At 35.7% G+C, this 27435-nt stretch overlaps 1 protein-coding gene across 3 annotated transcripts in view; it reads right to left on the minus strand.

The window, feature by feature from the left end:
• Positions 1-27435, minus strand: part of NUDT14 (nudix hydrolase 14) — a 62862-nt gene that overhangs the window by 18617 nt on the left and 16810 nt on the right. Inside the window, exons 1-3 of one of the 3 annotated variants that reach the window (XM_013940834.2) lie at positions 15575-15596; positions 6365-6413; positions 522-586 (exon numbers count right to left, since the gene is read on the minus strand). In XM_013940834.2, the coding sequence (XP_013796288.1) occupies positions 522-586; positions 6365-6384 (85 nt within the window). In that variant the 5' untranslated portion in view covers positions 6385-6413; positions 15575-15596. Of the gene's footprint in view, positions 1-521; positions 587-6364; positions 6414-15567; positions 15619-27435 lie in introns of those variants that run through there. The other 2 variants (XM_067295641.1, XM_067295642.1) reach the window with 2 other exon arrangements.

Below are 27435 nucleotides of genomic sequence, written 5' to 3' on the forward strand. Positions count from 1 at the left end.
TGATACAAAAAGTAAAAAAAAAGTATACTACCTTAAATTCATAATATATCGTAAAACAAAAATCTCCATGGATCGAAGAAAATGTATATATAGTCCTGAGGTTTTCTTATTTAAATTCCCAAGTATATAATGCACAATAATACATAAACTACTACTTTTTGTTTTAAAAAAAGGACTGTTGTGCTTTGGCACATAAGCTGCCTACTGCATATTAGACAGGTCAAGATGAAACTTCAAATACAAGCATGCTCATTATAAACCTGTTTGCAATTTCATCAAAAAGAGGGCAATGACTAACCCCAAAAGCAGAACATCAGGCTACCCTTGTCATTTGTTTCATCTGTAATGGAAATTTCCTTGGTTAGAAATTCTGACCTACTGAAAAGCATGGGCTATAATACAAAGAAACAGAATATGGAACAAAGATTTTGTCACCACAGATGCACCAACTTTTAACTGCTAAGCCCTTAATAGCTTGCTTCACTAGAGAGCAAAAGTAAATCTAAAAAAAAGAGGATTACCTGGGCGGAACTGCTTCACCACAACAAAGCACTGCCGAGAAGTGTTAAAGATCAGGATCGACACACTAAGGGAGAAGATAAAAAACAAAGATCACTGCTTTATGAAGCATTAATGCAGCACTATTAAACTTACATCTTGTGAATTTTATTTTAACTACATAAATACATATTTATTACTATTTACTACTAAAGCCACAGTGCAACAAGATACTTGTCCAAAATCCATCAAGAGTAATAGGTAATCGGTCATGTTGCTAAAGCCTAAGAGAATTGATCTAAAATTAGGTCACTTTTGTCTCCTTCCATGCAAACAAAGTAACCTAACAATCAATTCCTTCACCCCAATAGAAAAAAATCCACACCAATTCTAGGGATATGGAGAGTAACAAAAAGAAAAAACTCTTTAAAATAAAAATATTTTCTTCCCTCATATCAGTCTCAGATTAGGATAGACAAACTCTTAGGCACAATCTAGTCCCAATCACAACCAGAGACTTCTCTGTGCATAAGCACAGAGCATCTCCTATTCATGGCCACTGGCTGCGCTTGGGCCTTAAAACAGACACCATCCAAGTCTAAATGTGTACAAACTCAGATTAGAAGCAGTTTTAACTGCTAACACATTCTGTGTCTTAAAAATCACATTTTAATCTCTATCCCATCCCCCTGGCTGTTTGAAAGATATGCCATTGGACCTGACAGGCCAAGTATTCAAAGACGCTCAAAAACTGTAGAGTACTGATTTTCCCCACTCCCTCTTCCAGTTAAATTACTCCTAGATTTTACTTGGTAAAAAAAATGCAGAAAAAAGTCTCTTTCCTAGGCTGGTATCCTATAAAAACCCACAAAAACAAGTGTATGTTATGTTCATTACCACGGTAGCATTCTCTCATTTGTTATGCCTCACTGTATGCAATCGCAAAGTTCATTTACTATTCTATGAATTCTACAATAGATTAGACTAACAATGGCATATTTGCAGAGTTTAGTCAAACTCTCAACTTTCCTTGTGGAAGAGATGTATATTTATTTTCACTATCTGATTTAATTATAAAGTCTCACAGACTGCCAGAGAAACTGCTATTTGAAGATTATTAAAAATAATATTAATGTTTATTCTAATATATAAAGACAAAAACAGAAAGGAAAAGCCCAGATGTTAACATTTATATTCATGGTTGCTATTCTCAAAGACCTGTACTGCACATTGATAGCTTCCTGCCCAGGAGATGTCATTTCAAGGCAATTGTAAAGCAAAGGTTTTAGCCTTCTGAGATACTGGAAGTGAATATTCATTCTGTTTACACATACGGAGGTTCTTTCTGATGAGTAGAGTATCTGGGAGTTATGGTGTGGGCTGTGAGCTGAAGTTAAATTAGAGCCTAAAGTGGTTTTTAGGTTAAGTATTATTCTTTGACCATTTCCAATTTTTTTTTCTTACCACTTTCCCCAAAGTGGTAATGTCTGAGGGCAGAAAAAGCACTAAAAACAAGGGGAAATTTCTTTCCCCTGATATTTTTTTTAATTATTATTTTAAATTTAACTGTGGTTAATAAATAAAATACCTGAAATTAGAGACAGCAGCGGTCGAATGCTAAAGTTACAGTAAATGGCAGCAACTTCCTGAAGGATACATATGCCTTTTACCTTTCTTTACACCCACCACTCCAGGCCCAGTCTTTCCTTTGGCTTGCCTTCTTCAGCATGTCTCATTAAACAACTCATACCAGCTCTCATTAAAAATGGCTCAGCTATTAGACATTATTTTTTCCTAAGAGTCAATCATTTGAGATTTTTATGGAACAGATGGGAAAATTAAAAACAATCTGTCAGAATTAAGGAACAAGATCAAATTAAGCTGGAAAGGAGTAGCAGCAAGTTATTACAATTGTCTGCTTCTCACACCATCTTGAGATGAGAGGGTACAGAAATGGCACAAATCTGTAGAACTTTCTGTTTAATTACTTTTAATTTTCTGAGAGACTGACAAACAATTTTGAACATAAATTTACATTTTTTAACAAATGACAACACACAAGTTCCAATACTTCTCATCAGAATTGGAGAGTCACAGAGAAGAAACTTCAAATTTAAACCTTCTTCAGATGAGTGTTACACTACAAATGCAATGTGGTAGTTTTTATTCCACAAAAAACAAGAGAGCATGAAATACTTTCATAGATGATGAGATTTATAACTTATGACAACCCTCCCAAAACTGCATTAACAATATGTATTTGAATATTAGAGTAATTTAGGGCAAGACTGTTCAATCAGATCTCAGTGGAGTATCCCCTGAGCCACTGCTTTCAATGGGGTTCCTCATTGCTGCATCAGCCCAAATATGTGGGTTCAGTTGTTTGGTCTGGCCTGTAAGGACAGCATACTGAAAGTCTTTGTCTTCTAGAGTTTGAAATCATCATGTAAAAGATTTATTACAAAATTATTTCAAGATTACTATTTTCACAGACTATACAGGTTGTCAAACATGATTATCTACTGTAAAAACAGAGGTGCAAATGCATCCTTCAGTGGTAACATACCATAGAATATTACATATGTATTTGATGTTTCAAGGAAATTCTTTAAAAATATTACAATAAATCATACTTTAAAGAATTACACACATATATACATTAAAGTGATCAATAAAAAGTAAAAATATAAGATAAACAATTAAAACATTCACAGTGAATTTTGGGAACACCACTGGAAGTAAAAGACAGATGATCAACCTAGTCCAAGTTAGATATTATCAGAATAATTACACAGAACCACTAAAAGGAAAAAAAAAAAAGTCAGACTCTCCTAGAATGGTATGAATCCTGGACAAGAATTTAATCTGACATTAACATCAGAAGTCCTAACCTAACAATAGGATTCATGCACATGTCTCAGAAGTATAGAGCGCTAATTTGTTTGGTTTTTTGTTTGGTTGGTTTTTTTACAGAGGAAAAAGTATTCAGATGTAACAGGATGATGGCGAATCTAAAACTAGCCTCCATACCTTAAAAACAAGCCACAACATGTCTGCGCAAATGAAACGCTATCCCAGTTTAGACCTGCCAACCTTATCATTCTGGGTGGTAGATTGTTACTTTTACCATAATCCACCATTGAATATGTTTGCCTGCTACTCCTCCAGCATCTGGCATCCAGGAAAATAGAAAGAACAGGTCACTCATGTAAATGCAATGCCACTAAGCTACAGATGTGCACCTGGGACTCACGGAGTGCATGGCACAACCCTCGCACACAGGTACCACTTTCAGCACTTGCTACTGCTGAGGGTTTGCTAACTCTGCAGGCAGGAGGCGGCTGGGGAGAAAACTCTTCAAAATGTGCTCTATGTGTCATTCAGTAGTTGTAATTTGCTTCTGCTTCGAATGAGACACAGATCACCTTGGACCAGCAAAGGAGCCGGCTCCTCCCCGCTGAGTCTGTTGGAGGTTGCCTTAGGGACTACACCAAAAGAAAACATATTAAGAGATGATACAGGCTTGTACGGAGTCTTCCAGGGACAGTGGAGATCGCAGGCCTGCTCTGCCTTCAGCCCAACATCTCCTCAGCTTCCTCCTGAAGTTTTATACAGACAATCAATCACCACTCCAGTTATGGGAGACTTTTTCCCAAGGAAAGCAAGGATGTAAGCAGTGGGCATTACTGTAGGATATCATTCTGTCCTTCTGTAAATACACAAACAATTAGGGTAGCTTTGAATTATTTTAAGGAAGAATTGTGCCTACAATGTCAGTAAGACATCTACAAAGACCAGCCAGCCTGTACTTGAGCTTTTACTGTATACTCAGGTTTGCAGTTGAAGTGTGTCTGGTCTTGCTATTTGACATTTTCTTAGAGACACCAAAAAGACTAATTTCTAATGCTTTTTTAAGCACTATTCAGTCAAGGATCTCACATAACTATTAATCTATTAAACTATTAAACTATTAATCACTTAAACTCAAAAAAAAAAAAAAAAAAAGGACTGAAATTGGCAGGTATTAGGCTTCTATAATGGAAGTAAGGCTTCCCTAAGATATGTAAGTCATGGGGTAGAAATTACATACAGCTGACCATACATCTACAACATGGGAATCCAGAATGTAACTCCCCTTCCAGCTTTAAGACTCTCATTAAAAGAGAGGATATCCACCTGAATACATCCTTTATAGACCAAAAATCTCTTATAGAAGTTTAGAAAATAACTAACTAAAATGAAAACCGACATCCTGTTAAAAATTTCACACGCATATAGAGGACAGAAAGTTAATTCTTTTGAAGCATCTTCTAGCAGTTAAGAAAGTTAAATCAGCTTTGCCAAAGCTACAAGAATGCGTACTTCGAAAGCTTCAATACTCCAAGGAGCTTTTTTGGTTTGTTTTTTTTTTCTTTCTCTCTGAGGTTTTGGTTGTTGGTAAGTTTTTGTCTGGGTTTTTTTGGTCTTTTTGGGTAGAAACAGAATTTCACCTTGTAGTCATTGGTTCAGTAATCTTCTGTCTTGATGATCTGTCAGTTGTTGACCTTGGCTACAGTTAATCCACAAGCAACTGCTAACACTTACTAATTGCTTTTCATGAGACAGAAACAAACTTTTAAAGTCCTTTAATAAATAAAGACTAACTTGGCCTGTCATTATTCTTAGATAGTACCTTAACGCATATTTTACAAATGTGTATTTGAAAAAAAATACATCGTAGCACAGTAATAGCAAAGAAAAGGACAAGATTCTCTTGTGTTTCTGTGAATGAAGTAAGACTCTCAAGGCTGGAGACGAGGCTTTTTAAAGATAAGCTTGTACTAATACTACAGTATGCTAAGGAATTGATGAGGTAACAAGGGCAAAGAAACTGACCTTTCTTTAATCATTGTAAGAGCAACTCGGTAGCTCCTTGTGTAGATGTCTAACATATCACACACACAAATTCTGATCAGAATGGAAATAATAGAAGATAAAGCACCTAAAAAGGCTGCCGTCACATTAAAAGCCAGGACTTCCCAGTTATTAACCTCAACTATTTCAATCTACCCTTAAAGGCTAAGAACTCTTTCATAATCTGTACAAAGTCTGTAATATTCTTTGTGCTGCTTACAAATGATAATCTCAGCTCTGTAGTGGAGGCGCTAGAAAGCAATGTTATTTAATTAAAAAAAAAAAAGCACTCTCAGAACACATGGTTATTCAGTTACCATTCTCAGAGAACAGAATGGAAATAGAATGGAAGATTCCAAAACAAATACAAAGATGACATGCAGGAATATAAGCAAGTAATTGATATAGGCAGTCCCCTTGACTCGCAAAAGATATTTGCTATTAAAAATCCCCTTGATACAATCAGAAGAAAATAACCCAAAGTAGTGTGCAACCACAGAAATATTAACAGAACAAAATTTATCTTGGCTGGAGAACATGCAGATATAAAACATGTAATATTTTTGCCTATATGGCTCATAAAGGAGCAAATGGCAAGACTAATGAATTGATCTAGAAGGAAAGTTAGTAAGAGACAAATAAACCATTTAGTTGGGCTACAATTATTTTAGCTTTAAAGTATACATTTGCTTTTCTTCTTAAAGTTATAGGGATTTATCTTTCTTCGTTCACACAATGTTGGAAACTAGATCTTTCATGTTGGTTTACCACATCAAGACCCTCATTCCATTTAGTTTTTTAAAATATTACCTCTGAGAAGTACCCCAGATCAGGATAAAAGCAAGATAGCTAACAAGCGTCCTTTTCTTGTTCTAATCAAAAATGGCTACACTTTCAATTTTAAAGCAAACAAACAAAAACACAAACTTGTTTGACCTAATAATCACAAATAATTCTCTTGGGGGATTCATACATCAGCAGAGTGTAGTTCATCTTCAGTTATTTCAAAAGTATTTTTGCATCTGTGAGAAATAAAGAAATAGAATCCCTGTGTTACTTCTCTATTCAGATTAACCATTCACTTCTTCATAGTTGGACATGCCCCGGAAAACTTATAATATGGTATTTATAAGTGTTATCTTCTGCCTTTTATCAGAGAAGCACCTAGTATCTTAAGCCAGAGAAAACAGTCCCCTCATTTTCGGAACAGACATGCAATAAAGCTGTACCCTTTGATTATTCTGCAGTGCAATTCCTTCAGTTTCTCAGAGCTTTTAACCATAATGCAGATAGTCCTTAGATTAAATGTGTGTGCTTGCAAAATCTTTATTGGTTCATTTAAGTCTTCCTTCAAAGCATTTTACATTTTTCAAAGGCCAACACCAATCCAATTGGCTGCTTAAAATGCAGCCTATTACAAAAGCAAAGCCATAAGCTCCTGACAAAAACATTCAGCCTTTCATACTAATCACAGATAAAGTGGATTTGGCAAAAGATAATTAGAGACCTCTAGAAGACTACTGTGTTCTGATGAAATTTGAATGATCTTCCAATACAATTTAAATACATTCAATATTAAGTAAAACCAGAATAAAGCAGTGAGACAAGCATGTTTAAGAAAAATAAATACTACTTTGGAAAAAATCAAAAGGAAGATTAGTTTCAGTAAACTGAACTGCAGCAGGAAGTTGTTCATGACACCATAAAGCAGGAAGCATATGTTTGGTTAATCATCAGACTGGTGGAAGAAAGAATTAAGAAGTGTTAACAAATTCATATACATGCACTTTTAAAATATAAACTCTATCTACTTATAAGGCACTAATTTGTACCCGAGTGCTTTATCAATCCATCAAAGAACAAGATGCAGCAGAACTTTGGGGGAATAAATAATCCTCCCAGCACCCTATTTTCATATAACAAAGAAAAAAATAGAAAGTAAATTCAACTGCAAAATAAATGAGACATCAAAGCAGGTTGCTCTCAATAACATTCTTTAAGCGTCATATCTTGGCCCGTATCCCAGGATACCCTTGGAAATGACACACTGAATCTCAATGGGATTCTTTTAACAAAATATTTTATTAACTAAATCAGGTTTTATTCTAATTTATTTGATTTGATTAAGTAAAGCTTTGTGGGCCATTATAAGCAACAGATGTCGAGAGTCTGATGGGCTTTTGTTCCAATTCTTAATTATTTGTGAAATTGCTGTTTATAAATGCTATCACATAATAAAAACAATAAATGATCTATCTAAACAGCAGCAGTATGACTGCATTCTGAAATGGCAAAAGCCAAAGTTTTAAAACAACACCAACTTTCAAGGACAGTTCACAAAATAAAAAAAAAACTTGAGTTTTATGCACTAGCTAAAGGAAAACACAAACCAGCAACTTTGTTTCATATGCACCAAAAATCAAATATGAAGTAAATAACAGTCAATCTCTTCTAAGGTATAAGCATACAGTCTCACCATGACTAAGAAGCATAGATTGAGAAATACTGTTAATTACATTTTACCTAGTTTTCCCATTTCTGAAATACTGGATTCAAAAATCGCTTCCTTTCTAAGATATATTTTCAGCTAAAATTCAAAAATGTGTATGCTGAGATTATAGAACATTTCCTAGCTTTCATAAGATTACTCCTACCAATCCCCAAAGCTGACCAGGACCATGCTAATGTCTCTAGACCATGTTAGTTTTTGGCACCCCTTCCAGACAAAACATGTTTAATCCAAAACCACCTGGAAGCAAGGGGAAAACTCTTGTGTTCAGTGACTGTAACAGAATAACATGCCTACTCATTTTGCATAGTATTGAAAATACTGAAAACTGAAACTCTTAAAGTTGTAAAAACCAGATCCTATAATCTGACCACCATAAACCTGTATTTAGAAAATTATGATTAATCAACCAAAACACTTATATATGTCTTAATTTTAAGCATTTTTATGGATTCAGTTCTTAAAATTAGGCCAACATTTAACTTTTCCAACGAAGTGAAGCCCTGAATAGAAAATTTAATGACATTTTATCCAAATTCAGTGATACAGCTGAGAGAGTTTTTATGCTATATAGTGTTTTAATAGCAGATACTTAAAAACTGGGAATCAGAATCTGAAAATTTGGCTTTTTATTTTGCATTCTTCTCTTCTGATATCTTTACAGTGTCAAATACATTTATTTTTGCCTCATTGCTATGATTTTATATAGATCAGATCTTAAGTTAACAACATAATCAAATAATAAGACATCTAAAAGACAGTAAATATGCCTGCAGAATTCCTGGCATATAAGCAGACACTCTCTCAAGCCTCAGCATAAAAAAAAAAAACAGAAATCAGGCATTAAGTGCATTTTATTTGCAAATACCATATGCAAACAAATCATGTAATTACTGGGTTAAAAGGAAACTAACAGGTTACTAAGTTTGTTCCTTCTAATAGCAGGAAAAATATCATTATCCAGATAGCATCCTTAATAAACAGATACCTTGTCTAGACTTGAGTATTTTCAATGATAGCAATTACAGAACATGCCTTCCTAGACCATCTTACTGCCTCTTGATAAAAATGGTTTCTTAGTGTTCAATTTCAAGTATACTTTCTGTATGAGACCACCATTTCTCGATCTGTCATTGATGACTAATGAAATTAAATGATTCCTGTCTGCTTTATTGCATTCCTTTACATTTTTGTGATAAGTAGTAATTTCTTTCTCTTCAGTTGTGTTGTCCTTTGCATGAACATGCCCAAGCCATCATTACCTCTTCTCTCAGCTATAATCTCCTTAAACTTTTTATCATTTTTGTTGTTTGTTGAACTACACCCAGTTTATTTTAAATAGTGCATTATCTTCTGCACTATCTCTGAAGATAATCACGAAAATTCCATACCATCGACACCCTGAAGGAGACGTTACAAAGACAGACAAGGTTTACAGCACAACAGCACATCACAGTACATAAAAGGCACATGCCACCCAAGAAAGACAGTTTACCTATGTTAAAAAGCAGCATTTTATCCATTTGAAATCTACTGTGATAATTCTTACACAAAGAGAGCATCTGAGTTGTATTTCACGGTGTCTTATAATACACTAGGACATAAACCAGAAAAATACATACAGGATTAAATTTCCATAAAGCCCAAACGATCTGGCATATGAAATAGGAGAAGGAATTTAATCCACTCCTATAATGTGGTCAGGGCACATGACTTCCACCCTGTCTCCATAGCTGCCTGCTCCAGCCCTTAGGCCAGAATAGCAACGCCAGCTCCTCCGTGCCACGTGCGTGCCTCCCGCGACCCATCCTCTGGCCCGCGCTGATGGCAAGAAGGGATGCGGCAGCCTCCCGGCGCAGCTGTCCTGCCGGCAGCATTCCTCGCTCGCTCCGCCGCAGCCACGCTGCCCAAACGCAGCGGCACCCAGAGGCCAGCCCTTAGGCTCAGGTAAACTCACAGCACGTGGCGCCTAATTGAGTATAGTCATTTTTCCAGGCTAAGTTATATTAATTTTAACATGTTTCAATAATACTCTTCCTGTATATGATAACAACGCTCGTACCTGCAAGAGACAATACATTGTGGCAAAGATTTCCTTGAATACCTGCAAACTCCCTCCTGATGGAAAACCGTAATTTTCGGTTTTCTTTGTGATATATAAACAATAAAGCCTAAAACAAACAGGTCAATTACAATAGTAACAAATGTTTTAGATGTGAAGTAAATTACTCTCTTAATTTAAAAGAAATTCATTTTATAGGACCAGAATATTATTTTCCTCCTTTTTCTACAGAGAGAAGAAATGGCTTTTTAAGTTTTTTTCCAGCAAAAATTCTTAACTCAGGAACTATTAGCAAGCCACTGTGACACGTGCCTTTGACATTTTGCTTGTCGTTCAAGACGCAATATAACAAGGGTAGAAGAACAGGCATAGTTATAAGGTTTTTGGTCCAAACGCCTTTTCCTTGTCACATGATTATTTTCAGGGTTGCAAGAAACTCACATAACAATCTTGTATGCAATTCAGTCTCCATTTTTTGCTTTTAAATGTGTGCTTTAAACTGAATTTTTCATACTTTTAAATACAAAAGTAGCCAAAATTTTGCTTTATATCCATTCACAACACAATTTGAAAGCTGTCCTTTTACTTGTCAACTAGCAAATTGTATGGTTATGTTCCTGTTCTTAAACATTATTACTTGAAGCACAAGAGCAGGCACATGACTGTACACTGACCTTCATCTGTTCCCAAATTATGTCTTTTAAAAGCCTTGAATCTCTTTAAGGAGAGCTGCTGAAACCTGAAACGAACTAGGTCTATTGCTTTATAAAGTAGATGAATGTAAAACTTAAGTGTTACATTTCAAGCTCTTATTGTACTAAATATAGCCAAATCAGGATAAGGGAGAATACAACTGGACCATAAGTCTTGTTTTAGAGGACAATTTTTTTGTTCCAGGCATAGATGACTAGTTTGCAATACTTGGTTTGTTTCTACTTCTGATAGAAAATCACTATAAATTTGTAAAAGAAAAATGTCCTCCTGGCCAGTTTTTTATTTTTAATAGCAGTGATCTTTAAAAAAATAAACAAACAAAAAAACATCCACACAACTAAGATCTCCACTTAGTTCTGACAGGCTCAAACATAAGAAGCATCTTGAAATATATTGCATTTAAGTTTTCAATCTCTTGCACTCCAGTTGATTTTTGTGAGCGTATGTTTCGTAATAAGAGAACAAACTGGTCGAGTATTCAGGGGAAAAGTAAGCTCAATTACAAACAAAAGCACTACATAAAGTAACTGCAGAAAGCATCTTTTGCTATGTGTTACTACTGAAAACAGCAGATGCAGAAGTATGTAACACTTATGAGCAACACCTCAATAAACTTGTTAAATAATTACAATTGAAATGGGATAATAAAGGATTATTACTTTTCTTCTTTCATTTTTAGTAATCTTCAGTGTTATTTCTAAAGATTTAATAAATGAGCTCTGATAGTGTTCATTTGTATGTTCTTCAAAGCAACATTAACTTGAATGCAACCCTGCAGGACCAGAATAGGAAATGTATTATTTTCAGATAGACAAGGGGACAGCAAGACAATCTGCAAGTTGACAGATTTCTCGAAGAGTTGATAGGTTTTTGACATTTGTCACATGAGAACTGTAACACTGATTAGGTGTATTTAATCTACTGATAAAATAGAAACACTCAGTTGGAAGGGACTTCCGGAAATCATGTGATCCCCTCTCCTGCTCAAGGCAGGGCAAACTTCAAAGTTTTATCTGGTTTCTCAGGGACTTCTCCAGTCAGGTTTTGACTTTCTCCCAGGATGATGTTCCTCAGCCTCTCTGGGCAAACTGTTCCAGGGCTTAACCACTCTCTGCAGGTACGTCTTCTTGTGCTGGGGAGACAGTCTTCTTTCCATTACAGTGTAAACCCAAATATGGTAGAAAATGCTGCCTTTTCTGTCTGTACTGATACTCGGCTGATTTTTGGCAACAGAGGTTTTGCAGGTCTGCCCTGGTAACAGTTTATTGTGTGAGCCGGTAATGATTTTGCAAAAACCCCATTTTTTAACTGGCATGGAGGGACTGAGAGTAAGCAATTATTTGTTTAGCATAAATTACAAACTAAACAAAGCAGAGGTGATTCCAGGACTGATATCCTAGTTCTGAATGCTCTTGAGTTTAAGAAAGCTCAGGACCTGCACACTGAAGCTCGCGTCGCTTAAGCCTACATCTGCTCTATATCAATAACTAAGAAAAGAAACTCTCATATAATTTGTGCTACTTCACCTTGTGTCAACGTTATGTCAGCTTTTGTTTGGTTAAATCATTTTGTGTCGAGTCCTACTGCAATATATTGTCAGATTTTAAAAGGAGGTGATTCACACCTATGATGACTACTGCAGTCTTTATGTTTTTGTCTTTGTATGATTTAATCAGCTGTTGATCTGAACAGTTGAAAAGGATAAATTTATACAAAAATAACTTGATCTCTCCTGCTAAATATTTTCCTGTATCAAGTCTATATTCTGATACAAATCTACTGAATTTTGGCGTATGCTGACTTCATTTGAAATGAGAAGAAACGCAGATGTCCCAAAGGAACCGAACATACAAGTTCTAAGTTTATACTTTAGTTCACTACTACCTAGCAATGAAGTCAGCCTTAAGCACATGCTTACCTGTGCCACTGAAAGAGAATGCCAGATGAAGACAGGCAATAGGCTTGGTGTCTGTTGTTGTACAATGACTCGCACAATGATTTTTTTGTGTTAAATATCATTAAATTCATTATACATATAAACCATATGTAAATATATAATACATATATATATGTACTTTACAGATTTGGCATCCCAGTGTGCATGTTCAATTTAAGTAAATAGCCTGAGTTAAAAAAATTCTGGGCATTTTACAGCACTACAGCATTTTCAGAAGTAAAATAAATTTTAAATACTTCTGAGAAAATGGTCTTAATTATGCAGCACATCTACAATGTTCCTGAAGATGACAGTTATTTACTAACTTTATGGACTAGGAAAACCTGACCAACAGGACATGTATACCAGAAGCCCCTACTCTTCTTGAGTATTATTTTAGCCTTCATTAAGGGTAACAAACCTCTAAGGGCCCTCTAACTATGATGTCCTCTTTACTCTTCAGCAGCTAGACTACTGGCTTTAATAATATGGTATATGATCCTATATGAACATATTAAAACATGGTTACTTTAATATCTTCCTATCTTTTAAACACTACAGCTCTGAAAAAGGGAAAAACTACATGCTACTGTGTGCAAAATTATGATTTTAGTTTAAATTATAAGAACTACTTAAGAATACTGAAAAGAAAAAACTATTATTTCAATTATAATCTTTGTGTATGTGTTTATTTAATGTTCCAGAACAAATGTGAACAGTTTTCACAGTATTAATGGTGAAATCAGTTGTTTATAAAATAAAATACAATAACTATAGCACAAATACAAAATTTAGACCAGAAAGAAGCACAATTATTTGGTAGCACAAAACCAGAGGTCATCAGACAATTAAACAGAGGCAACAGCTCACCAGGGAAAGCTTAGCCATGTAACTAGCCTCACAACTGTCCTACTAAAATACAAATGTGGGGCTTTAATGCATTATAAAGGATCTTGAACCTGACTAGTCTATATGGTAATAACTGGCTTCACATTCACAAATAGAATTTATGCAAAAACATGGGTATTCTACACAAAGCTCACGTTATTCCTTCAGTTTCAGAAGCTGCAATGAATTTACTTGTGAAAGAGCGTTATACATTCTACAATTCAACAGTAGTCACTAGTAAGTTAGGATGGCAGCTGTTGTACATCTGAAGCTAACAAATGTTATGTGACCAAAGATGACTGGCATGACATGTGGCTGTAGCCTTTTTATACAGTTATGTTCTCAACTATTTTAAAAATGTCCACCAAAGTCCTTCAGAAATACTGTTCCCAAGAAGTTCATGGAAAACTGATCCTTTAATATCACCCCACTCAGCTGCATATACTAACAATGATAACCTAAAGTTTAAACAAAAATAATAATAAAATAATTTATTCTTTCAGAAGTCACGTTCTTCTCCTCACTGTGACTTGAGGCTGGATTCACTTGCTTGAAAATACAGGGCATGTATTACATTTCCAACAATCAATTATCGTTTCAGCCTTTTTATCTCTGACCATAAATCTAGGCACATGCCCATATGGACAGAAAAAGTGCAAAGACAAAACTGTCTTCAAGGCAAATTCCAAAAGCAAGTGTGAACTTCCGTATTAAAATATCACGCCTTTTTTCTGTCCTTATTCTCAAATATTACAAGCATTTTTAAGCAATCTAATATTTTCCTAGTCTTCTTGGAACTTTTACCCTCATAATCTTTATACTGATAAAAAAATGTTGCCACCACTTTATATGAATCTCAGGTATCTACACATAAGAACACTCACTGTAAGGATTTAAAGGGTTCTGACAGAGAAAAAATTCCAAAGTGCAATTGATTTTACCAACTTATTTCACACACAAGAAGAATACATCTCTAAAAATGATTCTGATTATGAGTCATAATTGCTTTTGCTATTAGTACTTTGCTTCATTTTTTTTACATTTAAGAGAGTTAGAAAAGCTTTTTCTAGGGAAAAAGTTGTTACTTCTGCTTTTATCTTTATTTTTCAGTAAACTAAATTTTCAGTGACTAGATTAAGTCTTAATACATTCAAAACAGACAAATAAATATTTTAGTATTCAATAAATCTGAGACTGGGTCTGTTTCATATATTCCCTGTCTGTTATTATTTTGTATCAACCGATCTTTGAAGTCCAGAATTACTCCTTTTCTTCCCTGATAAGATAAATACAACTTGAAAGACTGAATAAAGTCACCGACCATCCATTTCTTCCTGTGTGCTTAGGAGAAGGTTTTGGCATACAGAACAAATGGCGCAAAAGTATTCAAACACTTTCAAAGTTACTTGAATTAGGCTTTGCCTGAAACAGCATCATTATATAGCAATGATGGGGGGGAAAAAAACTTAGTGTAATACTAGAATTTGTTCAAACCTAAAACACAGTTTCTACCTTATTCCAAATAATTGCATGTGGCAAAATCAAACTGGATGGCCAAAAGTTTAGATTATTTTTTAGCAGTCTTTATATTAGTACATTATCTGCTGCTGTACATTCACAGTTGAGGGAAGTATGGTCACAGACCATTTAACGGCACAAATAACAGGATTAAGTCTCAGTATGTGGGGGACAGAGTCCTTCCCTCAGGTAATAAATTCACAGTCAAAGAAGAAAATTTCATACAATCCAAACAATAGTTTCATCTTCTATATAACCATGCAAATGTGCAATACATTTAAAGTAATCAGTATGCTAAAATTTTAACATCTCAAAAGGCAGACAAAAATGACAAAAATACTGAAAGACACAACAAACCATGAGTAGATATTAAAATTTCTGCTAATTCTATCTAAAATAATTGAGTTGCATTTGCAAGAATTACACAAGAAATGAGACTTTAAGAGTAACTTGGAGGACAAAGAAGAGACTCAGCACAGTAGGATTTGGCCTATCAAAGAGAATATGGAGTGAAATACAACATAAAGGCAAAAGGAAATGTGATTCCACCTGTTACCTGTCATGTGTCCTCATAAAGTCCCAGACCTTCTTAGTGCCATTCTGGGGAAAGAAAAAAAATGCATCAATGAAATGAATTCCAAGTGAAAACTGACTGAAATGAAATTAAATAACATTTTAACAAGAATTTCTTACAAAACTTGGCATAGTTTTTATTATGAGAACATTATCCTGGATTTTGATGATAAGTATTACGGAAGTTGAAAACTGTCATGAGGAGATCAAAAGTTTAGAGCCACAACATCACAGTGACAGCTAAAGCAAGACTAAGGTAGACTTTGGACACAATTCTGGCCATAGCAATGACTTCAAAATCCCCATCTAATCACTCAGGTGCTAGGAAGCTTTAAGTAAGTTTTCTCCTGTAAAATAATCTATGGATGTAAGTCCTTCCATGGTGCCTGCCCAATAACGCTGTTATCGTAGCTGGACAGAACAGTTCAGCATTTACCTCCTACCAAACCCATTTGGGATCCAGGAACAAGCCATCCTTCCCTCTAACCCCCTGAAAGATCCAAAATTGTAGTTTTGTCCACAGTATGTCTAACACAAAGCGACAGCATTTCATTCAACATAAGACAGCCTACCCAACTGCTTTTATTCAACCCTGCTTGTGGTGGTGGTTTCTATTTTTTATACAGTAGGCTTAAGTTACAGCACTCAAGCAAGAACTGGGAGACATAAAATGAATTATCTTCTCAAGTCTGAGAGGGTTCAAGCCCACCTAGTAGATGTATTTCATGATTCAGTTTTCTGCCTCCAGCATCATGACATATACTGGCAAAAAAAATCCAGCAAGTAATCTCACGTTGGTTTTGAGCTATCAGAAACCAGGTAGGCACAAAACTGCTAAATTGCTGAACACATTTGCAACAGATTTATGTCTCTGTTCAGACATCTTATAAACAGTGATTCTCAGTAACTGCCATGCTACTGTTCACACTACTACTTGTAAGTCATCTTGGACCAATTTCTGTCCTCTGCTACCTTAAAAAGAATTAAACTTACTGTAGCACAGCTGAAACCGACCCATGAAAACAAATGTTTTTTCCACAGTTAAAAAGACTATGCACACAACTGCTTACATGTATATTCTATGTTCTATAATCATATATGTGAATACATATACAGCAGTTAACAGAGACACATATATAATGTTGTACCATATTTTTTAGAACTGTGTCAATATTTTTCAGCTGAAATATGACTCAGAGATTTCTCTCCAAGGTCAGTTTGAACTCTGTATAAGAAATCAGCATTCAACCAAAGGAAATTCTTTTGGTTGCTATTTTTCTCTTATCAGCAAGGCAAAAAAAACAGACCTGCTGAAGACCTAGATATCTAAAATATGCCTAATGTGAAGAGCAGTAGAAGCTATCTACTATAAAGTGTCCTTAAATGGATGATCAAACCCTGAGCAACTGGTTAATGATTTAAAGCAGGTAAATGTGAGCAATGAAAGAAGAATTGAGTTCAGTTGGTGGGTAAAGGTGCCAACCAATATAGACAAGCCCTTCAGCTCTATTACAGATGTCATGGCTACCAAGTACACAACAGCTGGTGGGGATTAGATAACAAGCACTCTGGTTCAGAGATTAAGCTCCTGAGCTTTATGAGTTTACCAAGCTTTTTGGAAGAGTGACTGTTTGCTTGCTAGCTGGGTTTTCCTTCATTCCCACAGCTCTAATTATAAACAGTTGTTCACCTCAAGAGAAACTCTAGTCTACTCTTCCATCAGTGTCTGCACATAACTTCTGTTAGCACTGAAAGGAATCACATGCGTGGATTGGAAGGAGAAGCCATGTCATTGTTTAAAGGCAACATTATGTTGAAAGAGAAATAAAGACAGCAAATTCTCAGTGTGAACTGAAATATTAAAGCCCTTGTTCATCAAGTTGAGTGTACATCCAATCTGTTTCACCTGGTGAGAGATACAGAAACAGCTTTGAAAGCACTGGGACACTGCACATACTTGCAACACTTGAACTTAATAGCATAGACCAATGTTGTGTAGCAAGATGAATTTAAGGTATTAACTGTATAAGGTCCTCTCAATCCTTTTGTAGGTTTATTTCTACCTAAAAGGTTTTTATTTGTGGGATTTTCTCTTGTTTGCAGATTACTGTGCAATTTGTTATTTGACATGAGTAGTTTGCGAAACTGTGGACTAGAGATAATGTCTTCTGCATGTATCATCATATTGGTTCTCCAGCTTCAACCTTCCCCTGCCCCAAATGGTAAGATATGCTCCCATCCTTTCCGCCTTTGCAGTGTCAACTTGGGCTAAATGTCCAGCTGATGGAGAAGACAAAAAAAAAAAAAAGCCTGAATCAATGCTATCCTAGGATTAATTTAAGCAATTAATCCTTTGATACTACTTCCTATGGTATGATCCTGGCAATAATCCTCCTGGCCCTTTCTTCCTGACATCATTCTGCAAATTATACAACCTGATTGCCATGAAACACTTATGAAAGAGTTTCAAATAGCCGAGGAAAATTATACCCTGGAGAACAAACCTCATCCAGATGGGATCCATCAGATCTGAATGCCCTCTTCTCATGGATGAACCCCATTAACATTAACAGAATCTACCTCACAGACATGCACATGATCTTTAACAGAAAATAAAGGAAACTTACTACATAAAAAAGAAATTAATCAGAAAATAATTCTGTATTTGCTATTTTCTGGGTGGCCACAGAGCACATAAAGCACTTTCTCTAGAACATAGTTTTGTTTTTGATTAGTTTAAGACCCCAATTCAAAACCAGCCACAGGCTAAATTAATTTGAATCTATCCATTCATGATGCTGGTTATCATCATATGCTCTGACTGGAAAATGTTGTTAAGCTATTTTCTGGCCATATTTGAATAAAAAATCCATTTTATATGATCAACTTGCACCTGTCCAAATAAATAAATCAATAAACAAATGAAACATTCCAACATCTCATTGTTTACAGTGGCAGAAACTCAAATGAGCACCATTCATGCCCTATTGTCCAAGTCAAATGTAATTTGAACCCAACTGTATGGAGTTGAGTTTCTATTATACCCAATGCGTGGTTCTTTCCTAACAGACTAGTATGAAGGTTGCTAATTATTAATAGCATGTAAACAGTTACCAATGGTTCTTATGCTGCTTTACATACTTTACAGAACATTAATTCTAGCCAGTTTCCAACCAACTATGTCAAGCTGTATGTAATATCTCTATCTTATATTTTCTATAAGACAAAAAAATTAATTGCAGAAACTGATCAAGATTCATGCTTTTAAAAGCCAAGTAGCCATGATTACTTGTTAAACTAAACTGTTCCATTCCATATATCCTGGCTTATGCTTTGACAATGCTCTGCTATCATCACAACTACAGATAGTTGCAAAGAATTAAAGGTAGCAATGATTAAGGTTGCTTCCAAAAAACAGAAGCATCTTTGTGAAATAAAAGCCATCTCAAACCCTTAATCTCCTTCACTTTAATAAATATGTGTTTGCATATTTATAAAATAGTCCATTTTCCAATGTCTAAGGAATGATCAAAGTATCTTTCAATGAAGCGAGAGAAGTAACTGTAATAGATCACTGTGAGATCTAAACACCAAAGATGGCAGGAGTGTATTATTACATTTGAAACAGATTGAAACAATTATCCTTCAAATAGGAAATGTTTCCTGTGATGTTTTACAAAGACAAATAGGTCAACAGTATTTTATATTAGTTTTTATCTGTTTAGAATGGCAGTTCTGGCACTCCAACAACATTGTGTATCATAAATTTGATTTGGTAAATCTTTAATCACAAAGTAATCACACTCCAGTTCTGTGCTCAGTGATCAGGTTCTGTCATGTTGCAATGCAGAACTACTGCCTATAGTATGTGTAAATTAATAAAGCTGTATTTCACCAGAGGCAGCATGTGAGACAACTTGGTTTCATATTACACAGAAGACAGATTACTTACATAAGCACAAATTGCATAATAAAGCCATATCAGGTCAGATGAAATGTCCATCTTGCCCAGTATCATATCTCTAATAGTAGATGCCTAAAGGAAAATTTAAGAATAGAGGAAGCATACAGCAATGCTTCCCCAGAATACTCTTCCAGGCTGTGAGAAAAGGCAATTGAAGGACATCAAAAGACAAGGTAGCATTCAAATTAAACAGTCCTTTTTTTCCCCTGGAAAAGCAAGCACAAATGACCATATCTACACTATTTGAATGTGCCACATTAGTGTGTCACAAATCCTGCTCATCTTGCCTACAAGATTGACTTGATACTGGCATTGACAGCTTTGTCAGAATTACAACAGTATGCTATTTGCTTCACAGTCTACACAAGAACTTGATCCCTTTCAGTTCAAGTGATTACAGGACAACTGTCCACTGCAAAAAGCTTTCTTCTAAGCCAGTGTTTGACAGCGGCTGCGACTTCAGCAGATGTGACTTCTACAAGCAGAGAGCTCTTTATGACACTGTCCATATCTGATCGCCACATTCTCTGGCCTCCCTCCATCCTTGTAACCATTTTCTAATACTCTCCCTGCACCTGCACAGTGCCACAGTCACAGGCAGGACCTTGTTCATACCATCTATTACACGTAAACTGGACTTTTCCACAGCCTCTAATCAGAATACTTCCCAGTTCTTGTTCAAAACTACATTCTTCCTGTCTCTTGCTAAAATGATTGAAGACTCACTCCGCTTGGAATATAGCCATACTCTACTTTCCTCCACCCGCTTAGGCAATATAGCATCTAAACAACATGGCCAAACAACAGTCAGAATAAATATGCAAAGGCTAATCATTTTTAGTAGGACCATTTCAGAGATGGCAGTCAGCATCTAGATTAGTCCCAGATGGCTACTCTTACTGGAGAAAGTCAAGAGGATTTAGCCCGGCCTAGCGAATAAAGAAGGTAAACAGGGCAAGCTATACTAATAAAATGAATGTTTTGTTAAACAGCAACAAACAAGCCATGACTCCATGGCCTCAACACTCCTGTTAATCTCCATGACCGTCCCCTTGGCTGAGCATTTCCTTCTCCTGTTAGCACACTACGTACCTGTGTTAACATCCCTTTAGGGGTGCTACTGCAAAGTTTGGTTCCAGGCTTTATATTAGCACTGCATCCCATTCCTGCCTGCCCAGCCAGTGCTTCAGAGCTGCATCCCACCATATTGTCTTGGTGTTCCTTGTTAGGCCAGGCCTCCTCTTCACCTAAGTAGGAAACCTTGAAACATTCACTGGCACGCTGATCCTACAGGGATACTGGCCATGCTCTGCATGTGAGAGGTCCTGGATATGCTCTAAAACAAGTCACCTGGGAGTTTTCCTCTACTCTTCACTAGGGCCAGCTTGAATGTCTTCCTCCCTCTCTTCCCTGAGGACAGCACCAGTACATGGTCTACCTCCTGAGAAGCTCTTGAACCAGTTTACGCTTGAGGTAAGGAAGCATTTTAAGGGATTTTTGTGAGAATATTCTTGTACCTGTTATACTAACATGCTTTCAGTTTACTCCTAAGAATATATGTGGTAATTATCAAACAACTGTTAAAATGAGGGTGTCTAAAATAAATCCTCAACAAGCAGCTTTACAGTGACAGATTTCTTGTAGTTACTCTATTGGAAGTTCAGACCATTCAACAAATCCAAAGTTATATTAGAACTGCACCGATTTAAATGACATCCAGGCTTGTTTTAAAGAGCTCTGGACAGACAACATGTGACTGAAACAGAAAATATACTTACCCAAACTCTACTTAAAGCTTTATCCAATTCATTTGCCCTTATTCAAAATATTTACCAATCAGAAAAACTACTGAATTGAAGGCACTGACTAATTATATCTCCCATGTTTATCCACAGAAAAGTGCTGCTTGGACAGACAATAACAAAGGTTCCAAGTACTTTACAGTCACACCAATACACACTCAAAGGTGTTCATACCCTGTATTACAGACTTTTGAGGAAACTGATAAAAGGGTAAGCAGACAGATCACTTAAGATGTTGAAGGTCTCTGAAATGTGTACGTATGTCCAAAACAAGCAAATCAACTTCACATATGTCACTAAAAAAGAAAAAAATCTTTCCATGACAATGATTAACTTCTTACTGTTTACACTACAGGAGAGACAACAAGAGGACTGGCGACCCATTGTGATAGGCACTAAACATATGTAGTGGGAACAGTTCCTGCTCAGTGAGCTTACAATTCAGTTAGAACCCAGACAAAAGTCGGTGTAAACAAACAGGGGCAGTTAAGGAAGAAAGGCAAATACATTATGGTATAGATAAGCTACATGCACAAGTTATGAGAGTTAAAACGACAAACACCAGTAATGATCCTCTAGTCTCTACCAGTTGGACTGGATTTAAAGCAGTCATCCAAGAAATAAATGTTCCATGTTTGTGAAAAAATTCTGAAGTTGATGTAATTATAGCATAAAAATAACTCTGTCCTTACTGCTCCACTTACTCTGTTTCCACAGTTCTAAGACACAAAGGCAATTAATGTCCTTAATGCAAAGGGATTATGACCATTCATTGTGCAATAAAATAGTAACACTACAGGTAAAGAAAAATAGATAAGAGAATTAATTGGCAAATAACGGTCTTAAGCCAGAGTCTGCAGTGCCAAGCCAGTGTGCAGTCCCTGTTTAATCATTTACATGTAACAAAGCAGTAAAATTCCCTAGAGGGATAATCAGATTCTGCTTTCTTCTGTTCTCAATTGTTTTTTAAGGCATGAGAGTATTTTTTTTCTTTAAAAACAAGTGTATAACTTGTCTATACAAGTTATCTATACTGTTTAACTTATCTATACTGTTTAATATTACTGTGCACAGCATAGCCTCTTCCTACCTGGAAATTCACTACATACTCTCTTGTTGAAGTACTCATTGCCCAGACCTGCATGGCAAGGAAACACCAAACTCAGCATTTTAGTAGATGGGTTTTCTTCAGGATAATCCACATAAGCAGTACAGCTGGGGAACCCAAGTAACAGGCTCACAAAGACAGACAAAAATCTGCACCAATTGAGCCAGTTCTGCAGCTTCCAGTCACCCTTATTTTCTTAAACTGGCTTCACTTTAATGCTTTTCAGTCATACCCACTTTTTATGATCAATAAAAGCGGCCAATATGTAAATTAGCAATAGCAGCACATTAGTAATTCAGTGCTTTTTGGTTTATAAAATATATGCTCCTATGATGGGAAAATATGCCCTGAAGTAGATGTGCATTAGCTGCTACTTCTCTTCCAGTCACAGTTCTTGGCTTAAACAGAGCGAACTTCCCCTGTAATAAACCTAGTGAGGCTGGAGATATTGGATGCTACAAGCTAAGTCCTCATCCCTCTGTAAATGAATTCTTCCCCCTCTACAGAAGTGTCCCTATCAGCTGAAATTTCCTTCTTACATTTCTTTTTTTCAGCTTAATGGAATCAGATGTCACATCTACAGCAATTTTCAGTGGAAACATATGAGGATATATAATCTAATGCAGACCATTTCTTGCCAACTTAATTATTAATGTGCTATAATTTTTGTTATATACAGACAATACATTAATGTTTCTAATGTCACAACGATGTGCGTGCAGAAGCTATATTTCCAGGTCCATCTCAAGTCCCAATACTTTATGCTTTTCACCATATCAGACCTTTTGCAGACATGTATCCATATTAGTGAACTGTCTTAGGCACATTAAATAACTATTAAATTAATTAGAAGGATTTCTGTGAAACTCACTTGGCCTGAGAGTACAGTTCCATAACTGTGCAAGGCAATCTAAATCCAGGCCGCTCTCCTTTCTACCCCACACTGCACATCTCTGCTCTGACCCCTACCCCATCACCAGCATTTGTGTAACAATGCAACAAGCTGGTTCAGAGAACTGGGAAAAAATGTGCCCTACAAAAAAAAGTGATTAAATTTTTCATTTTTAGTAGCTAACATCAATGTTATAACTATATAACTATATATAACTCTCTCTCTATATATATATATATATATAAATAAAGTTTTCACCAATGACTATTAAACAAAATAGCCTTGGTCTAGCCAAAATTATTCCAAGAGTATAGAGATATATCTGATAAGGAGTGCTTAAGAGAAAGACACACGCACACAAAAAAGCCTAAATTACAATTTTAGTCCACACCCACTAATCCACTCCATCAGACTGCACATGCTGAAGTAAATGAAGCCTCATCTTCAAAACCAATTTGCAGAATTACTTGCTGATGTTGAAGAACTACTTCAAAAGATTTTAAGTGTTAGGAATTTTGCTGTTTTTTAAACAAGCCACTGTTTAAGCTCAAGAGGAAAGGGGAGGTGTTTGTTTTTTAAACAAAGCTTGTAAGATTTCCTTACTAAACTATCCAGAATGTTTATTTTAAAAGCATCATGATTATGAATAATGGTGCTTTGCAGTTTTTAACTTACCAGTATTCTAATGTTTCAGTTCGAAAACACTGTTTTTAGTACCTTGGGGAACTGCATCCAAAAATACAGATTGACAACTTTTCAACAACCTATAAAAATGAATTTTTTGTCCAAAACCCAGACTACTGTTGCTAATTGGCTTTCACTGACAATATTAATAATTTCAAAAGTAAAACTAAGTCTAGTGAGGTTCATGGGGACAACTCATCCTACTCACTAGCATGCCAGCTCAAGCTGACACAGCAGTTTTGGGCAAGGCAAATCTGCTGTGCTCTGTGCTACACATTTTATGTATAAGGATCTTGAATGAGAGATAAAGGTGCTCAGCTCTGTGTGACAGCAGACTCTTTGAGGCATGGACTTGATTTCCTATCTGAAATTAGTTAGACGACACTGACTTACTTCTTGAAGAAGTCATAATATATATCAGTACAGACCACACCAGGGATACCTAAAGAGACATAAAACCTAAGGTCACAGACTATAATTTTTACAACCCATATCGATTTTCTCTTCAAAGTGAGAGTTATTCTGGTAGGAGTTTGCAACGAAACTGCAAACAGATGGTTGTGGCAATAGAGTTTACTGTTCAAAGGCGCAATTTTTTCACACTTTAGGAGGTAAAATAAACAATGGAGAACACATTAATTTATTCAACTGTTAATGCAATACTGGGCCAAGCCACTTTGTTCATTTTATGTACATCAACTGCCAGAACAATTACAACTAAGATACTTGATGTGTAAGTAAACTTTCTCTTATAATCCTCTGGAAGTTTACTTTTCAGGTCACAGTTTGTTTTTTGTGTGTACTTTTCAACAATGGAGTTGTTGCAGTTTAGTAGTTTAGCTTGGCATTCAACTATCAGTAAGATCACTTATCTTTGAATGAAACTTATAAAACATGAAAATTAAGCATATATGAATACATTAAGTCAAATCTCCTTTCTATCTGTTCTTCTGCTTTTCATGTACATCATCATTAAGAGCAACTGCATATACATATCATGTGTGCTTTATTCCACAGCAAAACATAGTAGCATACTGAAATCTATACTATAAAGAATAAGGATATGGTGCTTGCATTAAGAAATACGATATGCACAGAGGTCAAATTTATGACTCTTCTCACTAACATCATTTTACTGACAGGTCAGCATATAACTTAAGGTTATAACTTGAGATACAGATGGGCTCTTCTAGTACCAAGTTAACTCTAATAAAGTAAACAATTGCTAACAGGTAGAGATTTCAAAAACAAGCTGCTATTAGCATATTTAATATAAATAACAACATTTATATCAAGCATTAAACTGTTATGAGTTTTACCTAAATTCCTATAATATTATTGAGTTTGGCTGCCTACATTTTCAAAATTTCCACTAAATTGTGTTTTCCCTCAAAAGTCTGTAACAACCTTTCTTATTTTGCAAGGATGAAAGAATATACACTCTCCAAATTTCAAAAAATTTCTCCCACTACTTTTTCGTAAAGTGATAGTAGAATATGAAATCCAGAACTTTGACTGGACTTAGTTAAGAAATATCTTTGTAATAAAGAAAGATGATTTAACAGTGATAATATCATTTGCAAATTGTGCATTCGGTTGATGTGACAGCAAAGTATTCTTCTGTAAATAAGTACTGTTTTCTAAAACAAATGTATTACACATCTCACACAGCTGGCTATATGCGTACTTGCTGAAAAACTACAAAGGTCATCAACTGGTATTTACAGAATCTTTTCCTTATATTTTTTCTGTTAATTGTTAAAGAAGAAATTCACACAATTTGCAAAAACTGATAATCTCCAAAATTATGTATCAAAGAGACAAAGGAAAAACTCCTTTCTTTTGCCATAATGTATGCTTAATCTGACCTAAATCAGAACTGCCATTAAAATAATATCACCCTCCCTTCTTCTCCAGCTTTCCTCACGGTCTGCTGTGTGCAAACACAAACATTTCTGCAACCACACATTGAGCCACAGTAACAATGAAATCTGGTTAAAACAACCTCCGCAAAAAAGGTCCTCTATCTTAGCCATGGTACCACTGCATAAATGTAGGTACCACACAAGAGAGAGGACAGCATGGAAATAAAGACAAGTTGCTGGAACTGGAAGGAGGCAGAACTGCTTGCTTTCTTGCTGGCATATGCTGGTTTAACACTGGCAAAAAGCTACAGCCTCAGTTAACATCACCCAGCCACCTCACTAGGTTTTATCCTTTTTTCTTCTCCCAGGATAAGTGTTAACTGTAACTGTAATTTCATCGCTTATCTTCTACAATGCTGATCTGGCAAATAATTAAGGACATGCTTGACTTTTTTTTAGTTCAATGGGATTAATACACATATCTTAGAATTCTGAGGATCAGAAGCTAGAAGCAATTGAGACAACTGTCCTAGGAAAAATCGTGATCAGAAAGTGCAATGTTTTGTTTTCTCAGTTCCATACCAGGACAAGCAACAGTGATAACCAGACCCACTAAAATTAAAAGCACATCCCTATAGAGCATGAACATGGAATACTTGATAAGCTTTTTGCACACATTATACATCCAATGAACATTAAGATAAATGAAAAATAAAATTTCCTGAACAGTCTAAGAGGCTGAGAAACATAGATCCAATTTTCCAGAATTACTTAAGTATTAAGGAGTATAGAATTCTTCTCGAAAATAATCAAGTCAACTCTATTTTTTCCTATGAAAAGAGAAAGTTAAGTTTTGTCACAAGTCTTTCCAGATTCAGAACAGCATTTCTACTCAAGAGCGTACAAATGTCATTATCACCAACAGTCAAGTGCTTATGGCAGTCTCTGGTGCTCCAGAAGGCACATCTGCTGGCTCCAGATCAGAGATTAAATGCCAAGGAAATACCCTAAGCAGATGGCTACTGAGAATTCTTAGGTGTTTCTTGTTTCGTTTCTTCTTCTAGAACTGTCCTGCTTTATATAAATTCTCACATATTCATTGAGTCAGAAACACAAAAAAAGTAACAAAAAAAAACAGACTTTGTAGTTCACTAATAGACCCGAATCTGGGGAGTAATTTAAAATAATAACTCATACAAAGTAGAACATCTTCAAAAGAAGAGATTTCAGAAGCACTCTGTAACATTTCATAAACATCTCTTTTCAGGCACTCACCCGAAAGATGGAAGATGTGAATTTAAAGACTTTACTCTGAACCACTATCATTTCAGGCAAATGGCAGAATCTGTAAAGGAAGTCTAAATGTCTTTATTAAATTCCCCCGCAGAATATGACATTTTTCAAAATTGTAATATATCTCCCAGGATTACAAAGCTATTTCTGCTCTGCTATCTGATCAAGCCTAATACTTAGTGAAATTCAGTGAGATAGATTCTTCCAAATTTCTTCTAAAAAATGGCATTTACGCG

This window comes from Apteryx mantelli, chromosome 4 (genome assembly GCF_036417845.1).
Source record: "Apteryx mantelli isolate bAptMan1 chromosome 4, bAptMan1.hap1, whole genome shotgun sequence".
Classification (NCBI taxonomy): Eukaryota; Metazoa; Chordata; class Aves; order Apterygiformes; family Apterygidae; genus Apteryx; species Apteryx mantelli.